The 27,412-nt window shown below is 38.8% G+C and overlaps 1 protein-coding gene across 17 annotated transcripts in view; it reads left to right on the top strand.

Annotated features, from left to right (window-relative positions):
• Positions 1–27,412, top strand: part of SPAG9 (sperm associated antigen 9) — a 158,727-nt gene that overhangs the window by 52,448 nt on the left and 78,867 nt on the right. For 11 of the 17 annotated variants that reach the window (XM_030828560.1, XM_030828569.1, XM_030828567.1 and 8 more), the window contains 3 exons: positions 8,132–8,202; positions 17,745–17,839; positions 23,588–23,738. In XM_030828560.1, the coding sequence (XP_030684420.1) occupies positions 8,132–8,202; positions 17,745–17,839; positions 23,588–23,738 (317 nt within the window). Of the gene's footprint in view, positions 1–8,131; positions 8,203–17,744; positions 17,840–17,931; positions 18,714–23,587; positions 23,739–27,412 lie in introns of those variants that run through there. The other 6 variants (XM_030828577.1, XM_030828575.1, XM_030828576.1 and 3 more) reach the window with 4 other exon arrangements.

The raw sequence follows: 27,412 nt of genomic DNA, 5'->3' as shown, positions 1-27,412 counted from the left end.
CTCTATAGATTTGCCTGTTCTGGACATTTCATAATAATAGGAGCATACAATATATGGTCTTTTGTGACTGGCTTTTTTCACCTAGCATAAAGGTTCATTCATGTTGTAGCATGTGTCAGTACTTCCTTCCTTTTCATAACCGAATAATATTCTTTTATGCGATACCCTCCACCCCCATTTCAATTGCCTATATATCCTGCTAGAGCTAGAAACAACCAACGCTCTTAACTTTGCTATCTGAAAGTCTGTAGTAATATAGTTTTGAAGAGCTGAGTATAATGAGCAACCACTTTGGGAAGATACTCCTTGGGTTTCCTCTTGGCATCTTGACTCGTTTAGTTCCTAGTTCATAAATGGGTAAGTAGATAATGTTTGAACCATCTTTACAATGCTGTGGTTGCCTACTAGGAGTAGGTAGTATATTAGTCATCTTGTTTTATTTGTATAATTAGCTATCAGTGACACATCTGAATATAACTAAGCAGAATGATACACCTTCTGTTTAATTTTAATGGGAAAGATAAATGAATTAGTTAAGGGCCTTAAGTAAGCATACTGAGGTGAACAGGCTCTAATTTACTCTTCTACTGGAGTGGAGAGGAAGATGGAAGTAGATATAATACTTATGCTAGAGGATAATATTTACATCTAATTTATGTAGATATTTTAACCCTGCTTTTATTTTGTTTTTTTGTCTGCTTTTATTTTATTCTTTTAAAATTCCATTTTATTATTTTTTACTTATTTACTTACTTATTTATTTATTTATTTATTTATTTTTGAGATGGAGTCTGGCTCTGTTGCCCAGGCTGGAGTGCAGTGGCATGATCTTGGCTCACTGCAACCTCCACCTCCCAGGTTCGAGCAATTCTCCTGCCTCAGCCTCCCAAGTAGCTGGGATTACAGGCATGTACCACCACACCCAGCTAATTTTTGTTTTTAGTAGAGACAGGATTTCACCGTATTGGCCAGGCTGGTCTCCAACTCCTGACCTGAGGTGATCCACCCACCTTGGTCTCCCAAAGTGCTGGGATTACAGGTGTGAGCCACTACGCCTGGCCCTGGCCTGCTTTTATTTTAGATGTTGGAAAATTCAGTATTTTGCCTGTTATTTAACAGGGTACAGCCAAAATACAATTATATAAAAAGCTGAGACAGAGGTTAATTTAAGTATACTTTATGATTTATTTTGTATCAAAAACTTAGCGAAAAGATAGACGTCATCAGCATACAATTTTCTTTTTTTTTTTTTTTTGAGATGTAGTCTCGCCCTGTGGCCCAGGCTGGAGTGCAGTGGCACAGTTTTGGCTCACTGCAACCTCCACCTCCCAGATTCAAACGATCCTCCTGCCTCAGCCTCCCAAGTAGCTGAGATTACAGGCATGTACCACCACGCCCAGCTAAATTTTTTTGTATTTTTTGTAGAGATGGGGTTTCGCCATGTTGGCCAGGCTGGTCTTGAACTCCTGATCTCAGGTGATACGCCTGCCTTGGCTTCCCAAAGTACTGGGATTACAGGCATGAGCCACTGTGCCTGGCCAGCATACAAGTTTCTAATATGTAACAGTAAGTTGAAAATATCTTAAAATACCACTTTTTGTGCATTAAAAACATGAAATTTTGTGTGTGAAAGAGATAGTAAAAGTTTAAGACCTGTAATTTTAAGACCTTTAGCTCTTATGAAAATAACAGGCATAAACTATGGTAATCTAGACAATGGAATATTAGTCAGTGCTAAAAAGAAATAAACTGTTTGTCCAGGAAAAGACGTGGAGTAGGTTGTGTGTGGTGGCTCACGCCTGTAATCCTAGCACTTTGAGAGGCGGAGGCAGGTGAATATCCTGAGGTCAGGAGTTCGAGACCAGCCTGGCCAACATGGTGAAACCCTGTGTCTACTAAAATACAAAAATTAGCCAGGTATGGTGGTGGGTGCCTGTAGTCCCAGCTACTTGGAAAGCTGAGGCACGAGAATTGCTCGAACCTGGCAGGCGGAGGTTGCAGTGAGCTGAGATCACACCACTACACTCCAGCCTGGGTGAAAGAGCAAGACTCTGTCTCAAAAACAAACAAAAAAAGATATGGAGTAACCTCAAATGCATATTACTAAGTGAAAGACGCCAATCTGAAAAGGCTAGGTACTGTATGATTCCAACTATGTGACATTCTGGAAAAGGCAAAACTATGGAGACAGTAAAAAGATCATTGATTGCCAAGGTTTGGGAGATGGTAGGGAGGGATGAATAGGTGGAGCACAGAGGATTTTTAAGGCAGTGAACTTATTTTGTTTGATACTGTAATGGTGGTCACAGGTCATATTTTCGTCAAAAGCTGTAGCGTATACAACACCAAGAGTGTACCCTAATGTAGTTGATATACTTTGGGTGATAAGCATGTGTCAGTGTAGGTTCATCGATTATAAAAAGTATGCCACTCTGATTCTAGATGTTGATGGTAGGGGAGGTTGCTTGTGTAGGGGGGCTGCAAATACATGGAAATTCTCTGTACTTTCATTCAATTTTGCTGTGACCCTAAAACAGCTCTAAAAATAAAATCTATTAAAAAAATTAACAAAAGGGACAAGTCATCTGTAACTCCAGGTAGTTTGCAGGTGCTAAATGCCCTTTTTCTGTGATAAATGGTTGCTATTAAATAAAAAAAATAGGTATGTATGTATATTATTTATATGACATTAGTAAATATAACCATTTCACCTTTTGAAAGAGATGGTTAGAGAATGGATTGATAGTTTATCAAATGTTATTTTTGAGGTGAAAGTAAGACTGTGTTGCCAAATGGAAGTAAATTTAGCAAAAAGTAACCCTGATGGGTTAGAAAGCTGTGAATGGAGGCTAAAGGAATTAATGATAGAAATAATTCAAAATGCTTAAGAAGAACAAAATGATTACTAGAACTTTAAGGAATTTTTATGGATGAACCTAAGCTTATGTGAACAATGGTCATATTCATGTAGATAAATATTGGAAATCTCCCAAAATTAGTGGTATATTGTGTTATATGTCTCCTTCCCACAAGCCTTTTTTTTTTTTTTTTTTTTTTTTTTGGAGACAGAGTTTTGCTCTTGTTGCCCAGACTGGAGTGCAATGTTGTGTTCTCAGCTCACTGCAACCTCCGCCTCCCTGGTTCAAGTGATTCTCCTGCCTCAGCCTTCCGAGTAGCTAGGATACAGGTGTGCACCACCATGCCCAGCTAATTTTCGTATTATTAATAGAGGGGTTTCACCATGTTGGCCAGGCTGGCCTCGAACTCCTGACCTCAGGTGATCTGCCTGCCTTGGCCTCCCACAGTGCTGAGATTACAGGTTTGAGCCACCGCTCCTGGCCTAATCTCACTATTAAGTGGTGTACATTTGACACAAAGCAGTGCAAACAGAAATTGATTAGGAAGCTGGCATAAAATCAGTCAGGACCTGACTTTGTTTTGTGGCATTATAATGTTTTGTTCTGTAAGGTATAAACTCAGCTCTCTGACCAAGTCAGTTGACAAACACCTTACATAAAAGCTTCTCTCGGCGGGGCGCCTGTAATCCTAGCACTTTGGGAGGCCGAGGTGGGCGGATCACGAGGTCAGGAGATCGAGACCATCCTGACCAACATGATGAAACCCCATCTCTACTAAAAATACAAAAATTAGCTGGGTGTGTTGGTGCACGCCTATAGTCCCAGCTACTCAGGGAGGCTGAGGCAGGAGAATCGCCTCAACCAGGGAGGTGGAGGTTGCAGTGAGCCAAGATCGTGCCATTGCACTCCAGCCTGGTGACAGAGCGAGACTCTGTCTCAAGGAAAAAAAAAAAAAAAGAAAAAAAAAAGGCTTCTCTCTGAGGTTTGCTTAATGGTATAAGTCAGCTAGGGCTGCCATAACAAAATATTACAGATTGGGTGGCTACAATAGCAGAAATTTATTTCTCACAGTCTGGAGGCTGGAAATCTGAGATCCATGGTAGAAGCAGATTTGGTTTCTCCTGAGGCCTTTCTCCTTGGCTTGCAGGTGGCTGCTTTACCTCTGTGTCCTAATATGGCCTTTTGCCTATCTCGTGCTGTTATAAGGATACCAGCCCTGTTGGATCAGGGCCCCACCCTAATGACCTCATTCAACCTTAATTACCTACCTTCTTCTGCCTTTTTTTTTTTTTTAAAAAGTCAGAGTCCCGCTCTGTCACCGAGGCTGGAGTGCAGTGGTGCAATCTCAGCTCATGGCAACCTCCATCTCCCAGATTCAAGCGATCCTCCTGCCTCAGCCTCCCAAGTAGCTGAGATTACTGCTATTTGCCGTGACACCTGGCTAAGTTTTGTATTTTTAGTAGAAACAGGGTTTCACCATGTTGGCGAGGCTGGTCTCGGACTCCTGCCCAGGTAATCCACCTGCCTCGGCTTCCCAAAGTGCCGGGATTACAGGTGTGAGCCACCTCGCCTGGCCCTTAATTATCTTCTTAAAGGCATAACTTATCCCCCAAATGCAGTCATATTGGGAGGTAGAGCTTCAGCCTATGAATTTGGAGGGTGAGGGGGCACAATTCAGTCCATAACAGGTCAGGAGATAAGAGTTCTCTGTGGGGATGGGGAGCAAAGAGTGTTGTGACTTGACAATCAGATCCAGAAAAGTCTTACAGACCATCGTAAGAATTTTTGTTTCCTTTTAAAAATGAGATCGGAAGCTTTGAAGTTTTGAGCGGTTAGTCACTCTTTGATTCCATCTCTATTTTGAGAATGTAGGGAACAAAGGCTAAGTAGAGTAACTAGTCAGGAGACCAGGATTATTATTGTAATAACCTAAGCAAGAGATGATGTCTTGGGTCAAGGTGAGAGTGATGAAGGTGGTAAAAGTGGTGAGATTCTGGTGTTTTGTTTGTTTGTTTTTTGAGATGGAGTCACACTCTGTTGCCAGGCTGGAGTTGCAATGGCGCAATCTTGGCTCACTGCAACCTCCGCCTCCTGGGTTCAAGCGATTCTCCTGCCTCCGCCTCCCAAGTAACTGGAATTACAGGCATGCACCACCACGCCCAGCTAGTTTTTGTATTTTTAGTAGAGATGGGGTTTCACCATGTTGGCCAGGCTGTTCTCGAACTTCTGACCTTGTGATCCGCCCACCTCGGCTCTCAAAGTGCTGGGATTACAGGTGTGAGCCACCACATTTTCTTTATCCAGTCTATTCGGTAACATTTTTGTTCTGTCCCTGAGAATGCTAAAGTCAGAGCAATAAAGCTTGTTTGTTATGGTTCTGAGTAATTTGTTTAAATCCCATTCTGCATGTTGAACTCTTAGCCGTTGTAGGATAACATAAGGAAGAATGAGTGTTCAAGCAAAGGAAAGTGCCTGTGTGAATGGATGCACATTGTGTTTGAACTGAGGTGGGCTGGGGCTATACAGACATAAATACATTAGATCACTAACTCCTCCCCAGAGGTAACTACTATCCTGACTTCTAACATTTCAGATTAGTTTTGTGTTATGTCTTTGAATTTTGTATTCTTTTGTTTCTGCTTCTTTCCTTCAACATCATATTTGTACTATTGGGCCATGATGTTGTGTGTGGCAGTAATTTGTTTATTCACATTGTACAGTATTCCAGTACATGAATATTTATCCATTCTACTCTTGATGGACAGTTGGGTTGTTTTCAGATTGTGCTTCTTTGAACATTGTTTTAAATACCTTTGGGTGGACACATATATAGGCTTTCTAGCAATGACATTGTTTTGTCATAGGGTTGCAAACGTTCAGCTTAATTAAATCTTGCCAAACAGTTCTTAAATTGGGCATACCAAGTTACGGTGTATGAAACCATACACCACAGTTTATGAAAGTTCCAGTAGTTCCACATCCATACTGGCACTTGGTGTGTTGTGTTTTTCGTTGTAGCCATTCAGAAGCATGGTGGTGTTGCATTTTGGTTTTAATGTGCATCTCCCTGACTTGGGTACACATTTTGCTTGGCAGTTTGATGCCTTTGTGTCAAAGTATCTGTGAATGGGTTGTTTCTGTAAGAACAGAGGAGTTTTTTGTTTGAAGCATACTCCCCTCTGCCCAAAGTGAAATCTTAAAGTAAACTCCAATATACAAAACAGATTAAAAGGAGTATTTGCTGAGAAGCAGTATAGCATGGTAATTAAGAACACAGATTCTGGAGCCAGATTCTGATAGGAATCCTTGCTTTGCCATTTTCTATCTGTGTGACTTTGGGCAAGTTACTTAGCTCCTATTTGCTTCAGTTTCCTCATCTCTACCATGGATGTAATAATAATACTTTGGTCGTAAGGTTAATGTTAGGCTCAAATAAGTTAGTTTATATGCAGTTCTTAGGACTGTATGGTACGTAATAAGCACTTGATATTGTTGGCTGCTATTAGTAGTGGTGGTGTTGGTGATACAAATTTGTTTATGAATTTATATCAGCTGACAAGAATAATAAGGCTCTGCTATTGAGCACAAATTTGAAATCGAGGATTATGAATGATAGTTGGATTTTATTTTAGCCTCAGCATCCAATTCTTGTTTTTGTTGCACATTATCAAGAAAATAATGATTCAAAGAGATGAACAATTGAAAATAGATATGGTTTTTCCAGTAGTCTCAGAATTCCTTTAAGCTTTTAATCAGTTTAAATGACAAGTAGTAGAAAATGTTTATTTTGAAATTATTAAATATCCATAATTTGCTTGGATTTCCTGTTTTTAAATAAAAATCATAGAATTAAATTTTATTAAAAAATTAATTTATGGTTGTAGCATCTATTATTTTATCACGACACATCTGCATAATAAATTTGCTTATTATTGCTTTCAGCCACAGGATAAGATGAGCAGCAGATGTACTCAACACTTGCGTGGCATGATAAAATGTGCTCCGTGGGTACTGTAGTGTGTGTTTGCTCTCTGGTGCAAATGTAATGAGCCAACGACACATAGGCTTGAATTAGAAACAAATCAAAACAAAGACAGCTACAGTTTTCCTAATCACATATTTTCAAGATATTTAAACAGATTATGGCAAGTAAAGGTACACCAACCCAAAATGAATTTTCTGGGCAGCACAAGGTATGTTTTGTTTGGTGTCTGGTATGTTAATACTAGGAGGCATATAAAACATTCATTTATCTGCTGTCAGAGTATTAGTTCATACTAGTTCCTTCTACAGCTGTCCTCCACGGTCACCAGTTGTAGATTACACACAGCCTTGCCTGTTGGCAGCCAGTGACCCTTAAACCCAGGGAACATTTTCAACTATGCTCAGGCTTTCCAACAGACTAAACGAGTACCTTGACAAACTCCTCTAGCACCAGCTTTATTTCTCCCCCACTGCTCGTTAGCCAAGTATGGGCTCCTCCAGTCTGGCCAGTCTCCCCTCTGCCTCACCACCACCCCCTGCCTCACCACTGGCATGGTTTTGTGTTCCCTTCTCTGTGGTAACAGTGTCAGGAATGCTCTCATTACCATCTGTCTTGAGTACTGTAATTTCTTCCTTTGTGGTTCTGTGTGGACACCACCTCCTCCCTGAATCATTCCTCTTTGCTATCAGTTATTCTTTCCTGTGGAATCCTGTCCTGACATTCTGTATCTCAGGATCTATTAATAAAACTTTTTTTTTTTAATATCCTAAAGTTGTGCACTGTGAGCACTACCTCAAGTCAGTGCCACTCACAAAACCCATCAGCAGAGGGAGCTAAATAAAAGAAGATGAGTCCCTGAAATTGAGGAGACCTGAAGCAGGAAAAGTACTTATAAACAATCAACTTTCACAAACTGCCAGTGCTAAAGAGCTTGAGTAGTGTTGGAAATACATTATTTGGGCCCCAATCCCAGTTTAAAACTTTGATGAGGTGATTTGTGTTTTTGAAAGAGTTAATTCTATGTCATGTTAAAAAAAAAAACTGTTTAGGGGGATGACCTGATAAATATAGGAATATTAGAGAACCAATCTAATGTATTCCCCTCGTCTGAAAGTTTTCATTATTAAGGATGATGAAATGAGGTCACTGCTTTGTGAAGACTTGCATATGGAACACTGAGTCTGAAAGTTGCTAAGGATTATGGATAGCCCATTCTGAGTTTAAACATGTACTTTTTCAAGTGATTTTCTGATTTTGTTTTGATCAAGTGTATGTATCTTAATTTCAGTTAGCAGACTTGAAGAAAGAGAAGCAGAACTGAAGAAGGAATATAATGCATTACATCAAAGACACACTGAGGTGGGTTTCTAGGTTTTTCATTACCATGCTATTATTGAGACAAAGAAATGAACCTTAGAAAATATGTCTTAATTTTTCTTTGAAAATCAGAATTTTTTTAAAAAGAATAATTATTGGGGATTCTTTCAAGAAAACATTAAATTTCACGTGGCATTTACCTAGTTACCAAATGTCAACTTTCCTTGGAATTAGCTTTCATGGGGTGAATTAGTATGCTACAGAATAATTTAGTTATTTAAGGCAGCTATAGTACTTCTCTCCTTGGCTGGCTAAGCAAAAACCTATGTGCACATAATGAAGTTTCTGTGATGCTAAGATGAGAGAACTGATTTTTTTTTTATGAGTTTGGAAATTATGGATTGGTAAGTTATTGGTAAAGGGTCTCTACATTTATTATCCATTGTAAAGGACTTATTTGCATTAAGCTCATAACAAATAATATAAGCACAAATTATAATGTGTTAAAATAACCCAAAAATAGGTTTTTTGCATGAGTTTTCAGTATTTTTTAACAGTTCCAGCACACAGTCTCCTCAAAGGAAATTAGAAAATGTACTTGAGGGTTTTTTAACCTTTTTATGATTCCCTGTCAGCCTTTCATGTTGCTTTTGTTTCTGTTATCTTCATGTGAAAATTATTTTTGTATGTCATGGTCAGTCTGGGGTTCACATACCCAAATAAATACAATTTTTATAGTTTTATGCAATATTTGTTACATGAAAAAAATAATTCCTCTCTCTTTCCCCTTGCTAGTCCTGTATTTCCCATGATACATATGGTTCCAGTCTTAGCCCGTTTTATTGTTTTGTTTTGTTTTTTTCTCCCTAGTTTGTGTGATCTCTTATCCTGCGTCTGGTAGAAACTATGTTGTTGTTTTTCTTTAGAAGAGTATAAAAACCTTTATAATCTATAATCATAAAACAATTTAAAATCATGTTTTAGAGAATATCCACACAGATTGTATTCTGTGTACAGTAAGCATATTAATGCTACAAAGATTGTATTTACATTATTATATTGTAGCTATATTCTGTTGTTGCTTGTGTGTGTGTGTGTGTGTGTGTGTGTGTGTGTGTGTGTGAGAGAGAGAGAGAGAGAGAGAGAGTCTTGCTCTGTTGCCCAAGCTGCAGTGCAGTGGTGTGATCTCGGCTTACTGCAACCTCCACCTCTTGGGTTCAAGCGATTCTCGTCCCTCAGCCTCCCAAGTAGCTGGGATTATAGGTGTGTGCTACCATACCCGGCTAACTTTTGCATTTTTAATATAGTAGAGACAAGGTTTCTCCATGCTGGCCAGGCTGGTCTTGAACTCCTGACCTCAGGCAATCCACCCACCTCGGCCTCCCAAAGTGCTGGCATTACAGGTGTGAGCCAGTGTGCCCGGATGTTGCTGTTTATCTATTTATTTATTTGTTTAAAAAATGTTTTAATACTAGCCATTGCTTTTAAGGAACAGAAAACCCCACTGCACATTGCATTTGAATAATGTGGTTAGCACTTTCTTGGGGTAGGGTGTAGAATTTTTCCCTGTTAGCCTTGACACGTGAGATTTTATTATTACAGTCTTAGGTTAATAACCATACCCAAAGCATGAAGTATCACAGAATTGACATCCAGTAGTAGATGGAAAGGATGGTCCATGAAGGGCTGGAACCATAGAGCTTAGGGAAGACAGGAGCAGGTTATACAGCAGCGTTTTCAGTGTGTAAAAAATACCCATATTTGGCCAGGTGCGGTGGCTCACGCCTGTAATCCCAGCACTTTGGGAGGCCGAGGTGGGTGGATCATGAGGTCAGGAGATTGAGACCATCCTGGCTAACACAGTGAAACCCTGTCTCTACTAAAAATACAAAAAATTAGCCAGGCGTCGTGGCGGGAGCCTGTAGTCCCAGCTACTCGGGAGACTGAGGCAGGAGAATGGTGTGAACCTGGGAGGCGGAGCTTGCAGTGAGCCGAGATCGCGCCACTGCACTCCAGCCTGGGGGACAGAGCAAGACTCCGTCTCAAAAAAAAAAAAAAAAAAAAAAAAAACCCACATTTTGGCTGGGAGCAGTGGCTCATGCCTGTAAGCCCAGCACTTTGGGAGGCCAAGGTGAGCGGATCACTTGAGCCCAGGAGTTTGAGACCAGCCTGGGCAACATGGTGAAACCCCGACCCTACCAAAAATATATATACAAAAATAGCCAGGCATGGTGGCCTGCGCCTGTAGTCCCAGCTATTCGGAGGCTGAAGTGGGAGGATCACTTGAGCCCAGGAGGTAGGGGATACAGTGAGCCAATATTGTGCCACTGCACTCCAGCCTGGGCAACAGACCCCGTCTCCAAAAAAAAAAAGCCCTCACATTTTAATGACATTTATTAGACATTAAGGTTTAATTTTAGTGGATATTAAGATTTAATGACATTGGTGGATATTAAGATATTAAGGTTGCTAAAAGGCCTATTACTGATTTTCACATCATTCATTTCAATGTCTAAACAATGTACTCTATGTACTGTTTGCTTAAGTAGTACTTATTAAAGCTGATAATTATAAATACATATGTTTTTTATATATATATATATATATATTTTTTTTTTTTTTTAATTAGGGTCTCACTCTGTTTCCCATGCTGGAGTGCAGTGGCGCAGTCATGGCGCACTGCAGCCTCAACCTCCTGGGCTCAAGCAGTCCTCCCACCTCAGCTTCCCAAGTAGCTGGGACCACACACATGCATGGCAATTTTTTTTTTTTTTTTGAGATGGAGTCTTGTTCTGTCGCCCAGGCTGGAGTGCAGTGGCGTGATCTCAGCTCACTGTAACCTCCGCCTCCTGGGTTCAAGCGATTCTCCTGCCTCAGCCTCCTGAGTAGCTGGGATTACAGGAGCACGCCACCAGGCCTGGCTAATTTTTGTATTTTTAGTAGAGGCGGGGTTTTCCCATATTGGTCAGGCTGGTCTCAAACTTCTGACCTCATGATCCATCCGCCTTGGCCTCCCAAAGTGCTGGGATTACAGGCGTGAGCCACCGCTCCTGGCCAGTGCACGCCAATTTTTAAAATATTTATTTATTTTTATTTTTTGTAGAGATAAGGTCTCACTATGTTGCCCAGGCTGGTCTGGAACTCCTGGGCTCAAGTGATCTCCTACCTTGGCCTCCCAAAGTGCTGGGATTATATAGGTGTGCACCACTGTATCCATTATAATTTATAAATTTATAATTTATAATTTTATAAATATATATTGGGGAAGTAATTGATAGTGATAAATAATAAACAATGCTTTTGTTTTTAAAATGAAGCTCTAATCTTTTTTAATAATTTAAAATTATTTAATTATGATAAAGTATAAAATATAAAATATATACTTTTTTTTTTTTGAGATGGGGTCTTGCTCTGTCGCCCAGGCTGGAGTGATCTTGGCTCACTGCAGCCTCTGCCTCCCAGGTTCAAGTAATTCTCCCACCTCAGCCTCCCAAGTAGCTGGGATTACAGGAGTGCACCACCACACTCGGCTAATTTTTGCATTTTTCATAGAGATGGGATTTCACCATGTTGGCCAGCCTGATCTTGAACTCCTGACCTCAGGTCATCCACCCACCTTGGCCTCCCAAAGTGCTGGGATTACAGGCGTGAGCTACCATGCCTGGCCTAAAATATATACATTCTAGAAAAATAACTGTAAAGTGAAATTTCATATTTTTTCCATATATTTAATAAAGGTGAAGATATGCTTCTATAAAAAAGCCTGACATACTAATTTTAAATGAAAACATATACTTTTTTTTTTGTCTGTTTCTATTCCTTGAGGGAAAGATAGTCTAGGAAGAAAAAAAGATCTCAGGAAAAATTGTAATTACCAAGTCAGAGAGCTAGGTCTGTCCAGTAACCAAGGCAGATTTCCTACGCCACCCAAAAGCTCTTTTCATAGATCTCCTCCCTCAGTTATGAGCAGCTTCTATCCTCTGACCTGATAGGCTCCCTATGTTTTGTTTTGCCTCAAGGAAGGAAGGTTTATGTAACATAGATAGGGCTGCTTTGAAATATGGGTCTGTTCTGCTCTAGCCCACAATTTTTTCTGTTTATACATCTGTTCTAGAGATGTCATTCAATTAGCAATTATAAATAGCTATCTAAAGCCAAAGAACTAGGCGCCCTTAAAACATAAACTCTGAAAACATTCAGGGAAAGGAAGCCTGAAGGGGTTTAACCTTAACCTTTTCATTATTATTTCCAAAGAAGATAATGTCTTTTAATGGTTGTTTAGCACTTTTATGAAACACATTCATTGTTGCTTAAGGGAAACCTACCGTGGCTTTTTTTAAATTTGATTTAAGAATAACTATTCTTAAATTTAAATAGTCAACTATTCTTAAATCAAATTTTTGTATACATTACTGAATTTGCTTAAAAGAAGACATGCCTTAAAGAGGGCAGTGGAAGAAATATAAAGGACAATTTTGAAGCACTCGGGCCCACATGTGTATGCTAATTACCAAAAACTTGAGCCCTTTGGAATCTTGGGAGAGCCTCACATCAGGGAGTGTTTGATTGCATTCTCGTTTTATCCTCTGACCAAATTCTCATCCATTCCCATTTTACAGATTGAGGTTTAGAAAGAGTCTATAAAATGATTTGCCCCAAATTCTAGGCTAGTTAGTGACTAGATTTGAAGCCAGGTTTGTCAGATTCTATTGCCTGGATTTTTTTTTAAGAGGGAATCTCGTTCTGTTGCCCAGGCTGGAGTGCAGTGGTGTGGTCTCGGCCCACTGCAACCTCCGCCTCCAGGGTTCATGTGATTCTCCCACCTCAGCCTCCTGAATAGCTGGGACTATAGGCTCATGCCACCACGCTCGGCTACTTTTTGTATTTTTAGTAGAGACTGGGTTTCACCATGTTCTCCAGGCTGGTCTTAAACTCCTGGCCTCAAGTGATCTGCCCGTCCCGACCTTCCAAAGTGCTGGGATTACATGTGTGAGCCACAGCACCCAGTCTGCCCGAACTTTTAATAACACTAACACCTTGCCCGGGTGCGATGGCTTACGCCTGTTATCCCAGCACTTTGGGAGCCGAGGTGGGGGGATTATCTGAGATCAGGAGTTTGAGACCAGCCTGGCCAACATGGTGAAACCCCATCTCTGCTAAAAATACAAAAATTAGCCGGGCATGGTGGCAGGCACCTGTAATCCCAGCTACTTGGGAGGCTGAGTCAGGAGAATCGCTTGAACCCAGGAGGTGGAGGTTGCAGTGAGCTGAGATTGTGCCACTGCACTCCAGCCTGGGTGACAGAGCAAGACTCCGTCACAAAACAAAAACAAAAACACACTAACACCTTTAGTTCCACTAGACATTTTTCTTTTCCCTCCCTCCCTCCCTTCTTTCTTTTTTTTTATTTTTAAATTCTCTTTCTTCCTTTCTTTTCTTTCTTTCCTTCCTTCCCTGTCTATTCCTTTCCTTTCCTCCCTCCCTTCCTTCTTTCCTTTCTTCCTTCCTCTCTTTTTCTCTCTCTCTTCAGTTGTTTATTGCTGAATTGACTTCTGAATGTGTGAATTAATATGCATACCTGAGAAAATTGAGAACTGCAGTTCTGAGACCAGAAGCAATGGACCTGGTGGACCCAGGAATAGATTATCTGAAGCGTGTCCTATTTTACTTTCTCAGTTCTCTTTTCTGTCTAACAACACTGGTGCTCCCTCCCACACACTTTTTTTTTTTAACCTGAGTGATACTGTGAGGCCTTATTAATATTTAAATTTTTATGTATAATTTTTTTTCTACTTTTTTGTGTGTTTATATAGACTATAGTGCATATCATTTTATTCCAGACATCAGGAAATGCTTTAGGGTATGGGATTTTCTTGAGGGTATGAGGAAGAAAGGACAATGGGCTCATTGCCTGCTCAGAGAATTAAGTACAAAGGCAGATAAGGCCTGAGTCCTGTAATTCTTTTTTTTTTTTTTTTTTTTTTTTTTTTTTTGCGACCTCGGCTCACTGCAAGCTCCGCCTCCTGGGTTCACGCCATTCTCCTGCCTCAGCCTCTCCGAGTAGCTGGGACTACAGGCGCCCGCCACCACGCCTGGCTAATTTTTTGTGTGTTTTTAGTAGAGACGGGGTTTCACCGTGGTCTCGATCTCCTGACCTCCTGATCCGCCCGCCTCGGCCTCCCAAAGTGCTGGGATTACAAGCGTGAGCCACCGCGCCCAGCCCGAGTCCTGTAATTCTTAAGAACTCAGATGACTGAGTCAGGCAGGCCAGAGTTCTGGCCCCAAAGCTAGTGACAACTTGAAAAGTTAGTCATTGACCAGACAATCAACTTGGATAGAGTTTACCTATGAAATCATGATATGGTGAGGATTAAATGGAGAAAAAATGGCTGTAACTGCACTGACTGACATATAATTGGTGCTCAATAAATAATAGCTGCCATTTTGTTGTTATTGTTCTCTCTTTTCTTTTCCCCCTCCAGTCATTTTTGGTTGTCAGTTCTTTCCTTTAAAGTGCTAGTTTGGATGAGTTAGAATTGATTTCATTATATAGATAATTTTGGAATGTCAGAATACTATATCTGTAATTACATTGGACTAGTCATTGAAAGAAAGTTCAGAATAAGATAATAGAGAATCAATCTGTAGAATGGCTATTGGGGGAGAACTATCTTTGCATTTTGCTTATCATTCTTTTTCTATATTGAGTTCATAGATTACTATAAAGCAATCTGGGGTAAGTTTGTTTTCTTCATCTGAATGCTTAAAGAAACTTAGGTCCTCCATTTGAACAAATCAATCCCATACATACAATTACTTTACTATCCAGTGTATATAAGAATTCATGACTGGGCGCCGTGGCTCACACCTGTAATCCCAACACTTTGGGAGGCCGAGGTGGGTGGATCACTTCAGGTCAGGAGTTCGAGACCAGCCTGGCCAATATGGTGAAACCCCATCTCTACTAAAAATACAGAAATTAGCTGGGTGTGGTGGTGGGCACCTGTAGTACCCAGCTACTTGGGAGGCAGAATCGCTTGAATGTGGGAGGCAGAGATTGCAATAAGCCGAGATCGTGCCAGTGTACTCCAGCCTGGGTGACAGAGTGAGACTCATGGCTCACTGCAGCTTTGACCTCCCTGGCTCAAACGATCCTCCCGCCTCAGCCTCCCAAGTAGCTGGTACCACAGACGCATCCCAAAATGCCCAGCTAATTTTTAAAATTTTTTTTGTAGAGACAGGGTCTCCCTGTGTTGCTCAGGTTGGTCTCAAACTCCTGGGCTCAAGCAGTCCTCCCACCTCAGCCTCCCAAAGTGCTGGGATTACAGGCATTAGCTACTGCACCTGACCTCTTTTATTTTTAAAGTTTTTTTTTTTTTTTGCGGGGTCTCATTCTGCTGCCCAGGCTGGAGTGCAGTGGCATGATCATAGCTCACTGCAGCCTTGAACTCCTGGGTCCAAGCAGTTCTCCCACTTCTGCCTCCTGAGCAGTAGGGACTACAGGCGAGTGCCTGCTAGTTGTTGTATTTTTTTTTCTAGAGCCGGTGTCTTGCTATGTTGCCCAGGCTGATCTCAAATTCCTGGCCTCAAGCAATCCTCCTACCTCCCAAAGTGCTGGGATTACAGGCATGAGCCACTACAAAGCCTTAATTTAGGCCTTCTAAAACCTTTTGAAAATTTAAATTGAGATTGATTAAGCCTGACAGTCACTTTGTTATATTAGTTTCAGTTTGATTTTTGTTCCTGAAAATTCTTCCTGACACAAGGAAGCTCATTATTTCTGACTTGCTGATAGATGAAAGGTGTATTTCTCCAAAACTGTTTAGTAAATGGTGGTAAAATCTATAAATTTAAAATAAAAAGTGTGTCAGTTAAAAATTTTTAAGATACTATATTCATGTGATTCTGTTTTCATTCTTTGTGGATAACATTTGTTGTTTGGACTAGTCTTCATTGGGGAACAGTCTGGTTAATTTGTTTTATTTCATGCATCAGAGTTCAGCTTTTTGTTTATTTGATGATAAATAACATCTTAAAATTAACTTACATTTCCTAATATTTGTACATGCCAAATAAAATTTCTACAACAAAAGCATGCTTTGTAAAGTGAATTTAAACTTTTAAAAAATTTTATTTGGTTACTTAATATGCTACAGTGTGTATTTTAAGTTATAGAGAGATTGAAATGCATCTTAATACAGCTAAAGTTTAGTGACTTCCAAAGCTATTCTATGTACAGTGTTAAGAATTCAAGTGATATTCCTTAGGAATGGTGAGAAGGGACATTAAAAAAAAAAAAGAATTCGGCCGGGCGCGGTGGCTCACGCTTGTAATCCCAGCACTTTGGGAGGCCGAGGCGGGTGGATCACGAGGTCAGGAGATCGAGACCACGGTGAAACCCCGTCTCTACTAAAAAAATACAAAAAATTAGCCGGGCGTGGTGGCGGGCGCCTGTAGTCCCAGCTACTCGGAGAGGCTGAGGCAAGAGAATGGCGTGAACCCGGGAGGCGGAGCTTGCAGTGAGCCGAGATTGCGCCACTGCACTCCAGCCTGGGCGACAGAGCGAGACTCCGTCTCAAAAAAAAAAAAAAAAAAAAAAAAAAAAAAAGAATTCAAGTAATATTCCCAAGAAAGACATCAACCTTTGCTTGCCTCTTAATATTTACACCCTTTAAATACTAACACACTATTTCTTGTTTTTTAAAATTAATTTTTTTCTTATTCATATCATGTTAGTATCTCTAGCAAAGGCCTTTTGATTTTATGTCTTAATTCCAAATTTAGGCTTTTTAAAAGTGAAACTATATATTATCAAGAATCAAATAGGACATTAGAAGTTCTTGGCAGTTTATGTACTTTATATTCTTGAAGTTTTTACTTTCATATTCAGCTTGTCTATCATATGATTCCTTATCTAAGACTCAAAAAGTATTCTAACTTTTTTCATTTGTATTAATTTGCTGCTGTTATAATAGATGATTATACTAAGTAATGATACCAGTAACAGTGAAAGGAGAAAGTATTTTAACATTCTTTCAACTAAATATACAGAAAGAAGAAACTTGTCTTGGTATTAAATTAATTAAATTGAAAGTTATCTTTATTCTGTTAATTCCTTTTAAAATGGAAGAGATCAGCACATAAGGGTATGGTTTCTTCAGAAGTTTCACCTTAATTTCTTTGTTGTGTCTCATTTTAGTGAATGGGTTTCTCAAATGCCATCTATTATTTTTAACCGATGGTCTTTTATGACTTCTTTCCCAGTGTCTGTTTACTAATTTGTGTTCTTTATGTCAATATTATTTTAATAGCATCACATATTGTAAAAAAAAGTGGGTTTTTTTTTTGCCATCCTAAGCAAGATATTAGCTACTTCTGTGTACACCAGCATCCTTAAATGTAAGTATTTGCATATTACTTTCCATTAAAATTGTTTTCATTCCTTAATACTCTCTTACTTAGAATTGAGTAGTGTGATAAATAAGAAAATTGTACCAAAATGTTTTCCTTGTTATAACACTATGATTTTATTCCAGGTATTATTAGTCTTAATTATTGTGTATTTTTTTCTTTCTTTAAAATAGATGATCCATAATTATATGGAACACTTAGAAAGAACAAAACTTCATCAGCTCTCAGGGAGTGATCAACTAGAATCCACAGCTCATAGTAGAATTAGGTAAGCTTTGTTATATATTTTGCCTTGAGAAAAAGTAAAATAAATAATATGTTTGTTTCTGTTTTTCTCTGTTCTTTAATCTTGGAACAATAGTTAGGCTGATTCAAAAAGCTCTCCACTGTGGTTGGAATGCTGCAGGAGAGAATAGCACAGAAAAGTAGAAACGGTTTTTACCATTAAAAAGATAAATTATGAGCCATCCATATAAGCTGCACATTGAGTATTTAGATTGTTTTCTGATACTTGATGGAGATTATACTAGGTTTAAAATTTTGTAATTTGTGGGAATGCTGAAATTTTTTATTTCTCCCGTGTAATTGGTTTGAAGTCCTTTTTGTTACAGAGAGGCATGTTTGAAAGGGTTAGCTAGCCATCTGTTTGATGTAGGAGTGTGAATAAATTATGTAGATCTTCAGGCATTGTAGCCAATGAGCTAAGCCAGGACTCTTAGTGGAGGGGAAAATAGTTAATAGGCTGGCTGTCGCTTGGGGTTGCTGCATAAATGCTAGGAGCAGCAGCTCTATGGTTATGAGGTGGGGAGAACGGAATGACGTCATCGCTTGGGAGCTGCTGCAGGATGGAGTGGAAAGCTGCTGCCGATGGCATTGTTTTTGTGGCAGCAAGCTGAATGACAGATCCTCACTACAAAGATACCCCTTTGGCCCCCGTGTAGGCCTCCTGGTTCGGGTGTTTCACCATGCCAGCACAGCGCCATGAGTCCTGGATGCATGCTGCTGTTTGTGTTTGGCTTTGTTGGCGGGGCGGTGGTCATTAATTCTGCTATCTTAGTATCTCTCTCTGTTTTGCTGCTTGTGCACTTTTCTATTTCTACCGGTGTGCCAGCTCTGACGCAGAACCTACCAAGGATACTCAGGTACTCCCGTCTCTCTTAGAAGCCCCTGCTTAGCTGGTTTTTCTTAAATTTTTAGCTCCACGGGTCTGCTTTGTAACCATTTCTGTTGCAGATTGAAACAATGGAAAATGGCCTGAAGCTAGGATTTTTGATTCTAATTTCTAGTAATTTATAGACCATCACTTAGGATTATAGCTTTATGTTTGGAAACCACTAACTAAAGAAAAGGATTTTCATATTGTACTTACACACAAGTACAAGGTCAGTGTGGTCTTGTTTTAAGCAGAATGTTCAAAGTAAAAGGAGAGCAAGAGTAGAGCACCGGCTCCAAGTTTATACAACCTCTGCATTTAGCTTCTGAGCATTTAGGGACAAATATCTTTTATGCTTGGACTTGCAGTCAGATACAGGCCGTAAGTTTATTTTGTTTTAATTATCCTTTGAATGATAGAGGTTCAGGTATCATTTTTGTAATTTTTGATAATAGCTTATGGGAACTGACAATTTAAATATTTTCCTCCTAAAACAAAATATGTTTTAAAGTGAAAAAATGTAAGACTTTTAGGTTAAGGAATGGCTTCTTTCCCCATTATTTACACATCAAAGTTGTGAAAGCTTTACAAAGCCTATTCACTATTGTTTTGTCAGATGTTGCCCTTTCTTTTCTTTGTAGTCTTGGGTGACAAATATCCATGCCTGCTTGTGGGGGTAGTCATTAATCTCTGTAGCTTTACTGTTGCTCACTCTGCTTACACCCTGTAAGAGCCATCTTCTGTATTTTAGAGGCTGAAGGTTGTGGTTTCTTTTGTTTTCTAAACCATCAGACTAGCACTCTCTGATTTGTTCAGATTTCTGTTTTGTGCATGGTTTTAAATGAAAGTTCATAGTATATAGTTTTTATTTATTATTTAAATGTTTATAAAATATTTAAACCCCAATCCTAGATTTAGATAGATTAAGAAGAATTAAAGTAGTAACTTCCCTCAATGTGTTTCTTTTTATTCATAGGTCAGTTCAAGTTTAATATTAGTTGAAAGCCCAGAAATTAAATTTCATCGATGATTTAAAACTAGATACTTGGTCTTTTATTTTCTTTCCTGATTCATAAAAATTGGGAATAATCTTACTACTTGTATATATATTAGTACATAAAATATTTGTGTACGTGTATCTGTGTATTTAGGCTTTGAAGAAATTAAAAGTAACTGAACTTAAGAATATGTAGAATATTAAAATAAGACTAATATTGAGGGAATGTCTTGGGTTTAGGCTTCATTTGAGAGGGCAGTGCCGTGAGCTGCTGTGTGGCGCCTGCAAGTGGGTACAACAAGGCTTTGGAGTTGAACTGCCTGGGTGCAAATGCTCTATTGCATGTGACTGTAGGAGCTTTGGCAAGTTGCTTAATCTCTCTGCCTGAGTTTTCTCTCCTGATGGGACTTACCCCATTAAAAATCAAGTGATTTTATTATTTTGTATTTAATTATAGTTGTAAGATATATGGTAAATTACTCAAGTAAATACTTTTCATAGTTACTTATATGTGTCCATTTTTAGCAGAAATTGTTTTAGCTACAGCTAACATACCTTATAATTAAAATTTTAAAGTTCTTTACCACAAAAATTGCTACTGATCTGATTAAATAAAGATATCAAAGTCTTTGATATTAAGATTAAATTGTCAAAAAGTTGGTAGTTCCAATAGGAAGTTCCAAGGAAAGCAAAGCGCTTGGAGTTGAACAGTACTGGCTTTGAATCCAAACTCTGCCAATTACTAGTGCCTAAAATCTCTGAGCATCACTTTTTCTACTCTGAAAATTGGAAAAATAATCCCCGTTTCTTGATAAGGATTAAATGAGATAATGTAAGTAAGTCATCTAGCTCAGTACTCACCACGTGGTGAGTGTTCAACAAATGTACGTTTTCTTTTATCTGCCTTTATATATAAAGTAGATTTTACTAATTGGTTGTATCAAATGTGAATATAGCCAAAAAGCTGTTCCAAAAATGTAGTTGTAAAATTATTTATATACATAAGCTAACATTTAATAACCAACTCAAAAATGGATATATGGAAGTAGGGCAATTAAGAAAAAAGAATTCTGATAGTTGGTGATAGCTTTGTTTTCTAGACAAGTAATAGCAGATGTTTCGGTCTGCGGGTGTAAATCTGCCACTTGATAGTTTTCCACGTGTATCTCCTTTTTTTCTTTCTGTGAGTTTGAAGCATTTAATGCATACCAACATAGTACCGGACTAATGTTTACCTTTCAGGGTTTCTTTTCAAAAGTAGGATTCTCATGAACTTGCCTAATTATGCGTCCTTCTCTCCCTTACCCCAACTATATGTAATTTATAAGTAAAATAAGGGGAGGAGTATGTAGTGATTATTTTTTCAGAGTTGGAACGTTGTAACCTAGAGCATCATTGACCCACTTGACAGATAGCTGTCAGTCTCTGAAGAGATGTCCCCTCCCTGTAGAGTAGTTTCTGAATGATTGATACAAGCAAATTAAAAAGGTGGGAATTCTACCTGCAATTTGGGTTGTAGATTTTGTTGACTGTGGATTGTAGATTTTCTCAACTGATTTTGTTTACTTTTTGGAAAGTAAAATTTGGATTCATAGAAGACTCCTTCCCCCAATAGTTTAAACGTTTTCAATATTTGATATGTGTGAAAATGAATGTGTTGTCATTCATATAGGATAATAATTCTAATGACTGGCTTATATTTTTATTTCTGTTAGTGTGAGGGAGTCTTATGAAGTCCGTATATCATCTTCCTGGTTGTCTTTGCATTTTGAGTTAGAGAGCTTTCCATTATATTCAGTCATTAAATTCCCAGTCACCTTTTGCTTAACTCATTAAGGTATGTTAGAAAATAAATAAAAGTCAGCTAGTAGCTCTTAGTCTTCTTGGATTTTCAGTTCACAAAGTATGGGGGAAAAACATCAGATTGACAATTTTTTATTTTGTCCAGAATGAATATGAAAAGGAAATCTAGCTACTTATCACTGTCACTATCATTTAATGAAAGAAAGGGCATTTTAAAATCAAAGAGGAAGAAAATATGTAATTTAAAATAAGGGTCAGTCATTTTCAAGAAAGAACAGGGTTCTATAGTATATGGGAATGTATATGTGTACAATATGTACTATATTATGTATGCACTAAAGAAATAATAAACAGTGCCTCTTTTTTCATGGACTTATTATAAAAACTTTGTTGCTGAACAGCATTTGGGAATAACTGGTGTAAACATGATAGCTGACTAGTCACTTTAATTTTTGTCATTTGGTTGTCCCGGCAGCTCATAGTCACAAACTTAGATTTGGTATTAAAATTTACCCTCTTGGCCAGGTGTGGTGGCTCACTTGTAATCCCAGCATTTTGGGAGGCCGAAGCAGGCAGATCATGTGAGGTCAGGAGTTCAAGACCAGCCTGGCCAACATGGCAAAACCTCGTCTCTACTAAAAATACAAAAATTAGCCAGACGTGGTGGTACATGCCTGTAATCCCAGCTACTCGGGAGGCTGAGTCAGGAGAATTGCTTGAACCTGGGAGGCAGAGCTTGCAGTGAGCCGAGATCATCCCACTGTACTCCAGTCTGGGTGACACAGCAAGACTCAAACAAACAAACAAACAAAAACTACCCTCTTATTGTACTGCCTTCCTGCTTTTGAATTTTCCCCCTCAATCAAAGTTCTGTTTTTAAATTTTATTTCCTTGTGCATACAACTTTGACTAAATGTAATCTCTCAACCCCTTTGCTTCACCTCATTTTTAAGAAGGCATTGGGACAGTTTTACTAGTCCTTTTAGATTGTTAGGAATGGAAGAACACACCCTTTGTATTAAGTGAAGACACATTTCAAAAATGGCTGAAGTTTCTTGGAATAAAAATGAACTACAGAATTAAAGACTTACTTAGCAAAACTGAAATTTTCCCACTTTTATTAATAACCTCATTGTTTCTATTCTAACTTACATTCTTATCAGTAGAGATATGAATTCCAGGAGGCACCAAACCTTTAGTGTCTCATTTCTTTCTGGTTTCTGCACTTTTGAGTTAATGACCCAGGATGACCGGTTAGTAGGCTTGTTTCCACCCTCTAAAAGCTCTTCGATTTGGAATCTTCTGTGCATCAACAAAGGAAGTGTTTCTCGTTGAAATTGTTAGTGTTAAAATTGTAACTCTTGTTCATTGAAACTTCTCACAAAGCATTGGAAATTCAGTAATCTTTTATAGAATTATTTGGCCTTCTTATTTGGAAGAAACTGACAATGGTTTTCTCATATGTACTGTGCTTGAAAGGAACTCATATAGTGGTTCTGTAGAAAAACAGAGCTTTCCTACCTGGGTGGTGGGAAGAAAGATATTTTGAGTTCTTTTCATCATTTAATAGGTAGCCCTGATTTAGATACTATATTGGTTTTCCTCTAGGCAGGAAAGGCATACCCTGAAGAAGCTTCAGTAAGCATCCAGGGATTAGCAAGAGGATTTGGGAAGTCTAGAAATGGGTTGGACTCACTTCCAAAGAAGGAGGTTGCAAGTTCCCTAGGGCTAAGCTACGTATGGTTAAAAACTCAGCAGCAGCTCTTCTCCAGACCACACTAGACCACTGACTGCTTCTTGGGCAAGGAACTCATCAGTAACTTCTAAGATTTCCTTAACCCTTCTTACCACTTTTCTTGATTTCTTGAGGCTAATTTCCGGAGGCTAACTAAACTGAGACTGTCCTTCCTCTTTGGTAAGTCTGTTTTATTCAGATGGGCAGACAGTGTCATTTTTGAGTGATGGTTGTGAAACAGTGACAGTCCAGGCTTATTACTTATAGTCATGGCAAATAAAAAGTCAAAATAAATGAATGCCGAATTTTTTCTCCCCTCTTCAAATAGAAAAGAACGTCCTATATCATTAGGAATTTTCCCATTACCTGCTGGAGATGGAATGCTTACACCTGATGCTCAGAAAGGAGGAGAGACCCCTGGATCTGAGCAGTGGAAATTTCAGGAATTAAGTCAACCACGTTCTCATACCAGCCTGAAGGTAAGCTTTATGCTGCTGAAATTGTGTCAGTTTATATTTCATTAACTTTCTTAGCCTAATTGAAGTACTAGACGACCACAGTGTAGTAAAATGTAATCATTTGTATACATTTAGTTTGTAAAATTGGTTTTTTAAATTGGAAATGAGCTCTTCCCAAAGAGTGTGTTTTTTACTATTTTATTTCAAATTATATAGGAAAAAAAGTGAAGCATTATGTCATCTTGATTAGTATACTAATGACAAAAATTAATTTCTATTTGATTTAGGCTGTGTGAGTTTAGAGTAGGGTGACTAGTGAACCTAATCATATTAGAATTGAAAATCGCGATTACCAGAAAGTCTTGGTTCATGTTAGAGGCTTTCCAGTTTAGTAGGGTTTCACTTATAGAAAAACAAAACAAAACAAACACACTGTTCCTTCGTTAAAACCACTTCATAGCGTAGTCTACAAAAATGCATATGTTTAGCTACAGAGGCCTATGTTCTTGACCAAGAACTTGTCATCGAATAAGTGAGAAATATAAACAATCATATGTGCTGAGTGGATATGAGCTAATAATTAACTTTTAAGAATATTTGAAGTTATGTTCTGTATATTTTAAAATGAAATATTCATAATATTAATGATAAAAGATCTTTTGTTACCTTATGAAATCTACTCATCACGAAACAGGCCACCTGCAATGAATAGAAATGAGTTACATGTATCTTATTTCCTTTTCCTGCTTTATTTTCCTCCGTAATACTTATCATGGTCTAAGCATGTAAAGATAGCTCTTAACAATGCTTCTAAAATACTGTCATTTACTGTATTTAGTTGCCTCTAGACTCTTCCCTAAGAACATAAATTCTATGAGGTTTATTTACTGCTGTATCCGCCTAGCACTTGGAAAAGTGCCTAGCACATTATAGGTGCTCAGAACATGTTTGTTGAGTGAATGATTTGTTTTAGATGTTAGAAAGAATCTTTGGGGTCAATATAAGTGGTCTTTCTCTCAACTCTAGAATGTAGAGGCGTTCAGAATCATTCTATTGACCTTTGAAATGTGCTCAAAACAGTAAGCAGTCGATTAAATATTTGATAGGTTTTCTCCCACTGAAAAGCATTTTTAACAACAGGGGTTACCTTACCTTTTCTCCCTTCTCGCTCAATTTGTTCGAAGCTAATAGTGCTCAGTATTAGCCCACAGTGATGTTACCGGGCAACTCTCTCTCTTTTTTTTTTTTTTTTTTTTTTTTTTTGAGGCAGAGTCTTGCTGTGTCGCTCAGGCTGGAGTGCAGTGGCGAGATCTCGGTTCACTGCAACCTTGGCTCACTGCAACCTCCTCCTGGGTTCAAGCAATTCTCCTGTCTCAGCCTCCCAAGTAGCTGGGATTACAGCACCCACCACCACATCTGGCTAATTTTTGTATTTTTAGTAGAGACGGTGTTTCACCATGTTGGTCAGGCTGATCTCGAACTCCTGACCTCAGGTGATCCACTCGCCTCAGCCTCCCAAAGTGCTGGAATGACAAGCGTGAGCCACTGCGCCTGGCTGCAACTCTTTCTTTACTCCTGTACCACAGTGGGTCTTTTAGCCTTCCTGTAGGTTTAATAGATTTTCCAAAACACTCATCTCTCAATTGCCTACTTGCTATGTCTGCTTTCCCAAAACAAAATTAAGTAGGAGGGATACTTTTGTACAAAAAAAAGTATCCCATATGGTAACTATATTTTAATACTACCCAAAAGTGCGCCTTAAGAGATTATTATAATTCTCTTTATTTTTTAATCCACTGATAGGTTATGCCAGAACTTTACTGACAAGTTATAAACCGGTTAACAAATTATTAGTATAGACTTAAGCAGAGGAGTTTCTCGTGTCCTCCCTTGAGGAGGACTTGCTTAGTATAAGGCAGGTACTTGCCAGAGAGTTCCTAAAACAAAACCGTGTCTCTCTGTACTTGTTCTGGAACTGGAGCCACTGAATGAGATAAAGACTCAATGGATAAGGATTTCCAGGAATGGGGTGGTGCTTACAAAATGGCAAAAGTCTAGTTTGTAAATCATATTACTAGTTGGGATGTACAGTATTTTATTTTTCACCTAAGCCCTTGTCGTTCTCTAGATAACTTTCTACTTTACCAGGGCTGGAAGTCAGGGGTTTAGGATTCACTTGTGGGCTATGCCACAGGTATGTCACATGCCCTGTCATTTTGGTTTCTGTGTATAACAGGAATTGGACTAGACTCTAATTTAAAATATCATTTCCCCTGAGATTGGGGATGACCTAGCCATCTTAGGGCATGTTTTGACTTCATTATGAAAAAATGGAAAGTGTAAATTTATAATTAATATTAGTGTTTCTACCACAATTTTTCTGTGAATAAGGTTAAGGTGAAAATGTCCTGTGAGAGAACGACAGAAAACTTTGTGGCAGAAGAGCAGCAGATAAGGGGATTTGCCAGTGATTGTAAAGTTATGGCCCTTCTTTGTTGGTGTATTACAAATTTCTCACTGTGAGAGACCTGTGGTGAGTGAGGTTTTAAATAATCTAATAGATTTTCTAAGAATGATGCACCTAGAAAAATGTACAAGTTCTTAAAAAGAAATATTTGTACATATTCTTGATTCATCACAATCTCATGGAGATCGACAAACAAATAAATGAAATAATATAACCTCAAGTATTGTTAAAGAAAGGTAAGTAAAGAGTAATTAGTAAGGATGGGTACTCATTTTAGGGTATGAGAGAAAGCCTCTGGAAGATGACTTGCATCCTGACATGGGGATGTGCAGGTGCATGGAAAGGTCTGGAGGAGTATGTGTTGAGGAAGATGAGATGGCAATTGTGAAGGCCCTGACGTGGGGAAGCACTTCAGCATGTTTAAGTGGTGGTTTTCTCTTCATCACACTCAGACTTTCAGTCCTACCTACTGCACCAACATGCCTTCTGTCAAGGGTGCCAAAAGAATCCATCGTTGCAAATATAATGGAAAATTCTCAGTCCTCATCTTACCTTTTAGTAGCATTTATATATTTGAATATATTCAGCTTTTTGAAATACTTCCTTCAGTTTGCTTCCATGATTCCCCGTGGCAAACACACACTGATTTTCTTCACCATTCCTTCTCCATTGCTGGTTTCTCTTCTGCTTTTGGACCTCTAAATGTTGGGGTACTCGTCACCCCTTCTTTTTACTTAATCTGGGTAGATCAAATTCCATGTCTGCAAATGCCATCTATGCATCAGTGCTCACAAATTTGAATCTACAACGCATATCCCTTCCCTGGACTCTAGACCTCTGCATCTAATTGCTTTTCTTTATAGTTTCTTCACATATATATGCTTTACCTTGCCTAGATTACCACCAGTAAAAATACCCTAATTCAAGGCCAGTCCAAATACCACAGTTTACATGTAGTCTCAGTAACACTCTAGAGACTAACACCCTGTTGATTGTCCTCAAATCGAGTTTAGAGATCAGTTCAAGAAGAAAGCAGAGGAGTTTTGTATTGCTTCATTAACAGGAATTTCGTACCGGGGACTTCTAGTGAAATTGATAAAAAGAAACTCCTTATATTAAATTATCAAAGCTGTTGTGTTAAAGAGCGTATTATAAAAGTGCTATAGGCTGGATGAGTGGCTCGTGCCTGTAGTCTGAGTAATTTGGGAGGCCAAGGCAGGAGGATCGC

The sequence above is a fragment of the Nomascus leucogenys genome, chromosome 14, assembly GCF_006542625.1.
Source record: "Nomascus leucogenys isolate Asia chromosome 14, Asia_NLE_v1, whole genome shotgun sequence".
Taxonomy (NCBI): Eukaryota; Metazoa; Chordata; class Mammalia; order Primates; family Hylobatidae; genus Nomascus; species Nomascus leucogenys.
Note: the sequence above shows the minus strand (reverse complement) of the source record. Positions and strands in the feature narration are given on the sequence as shown.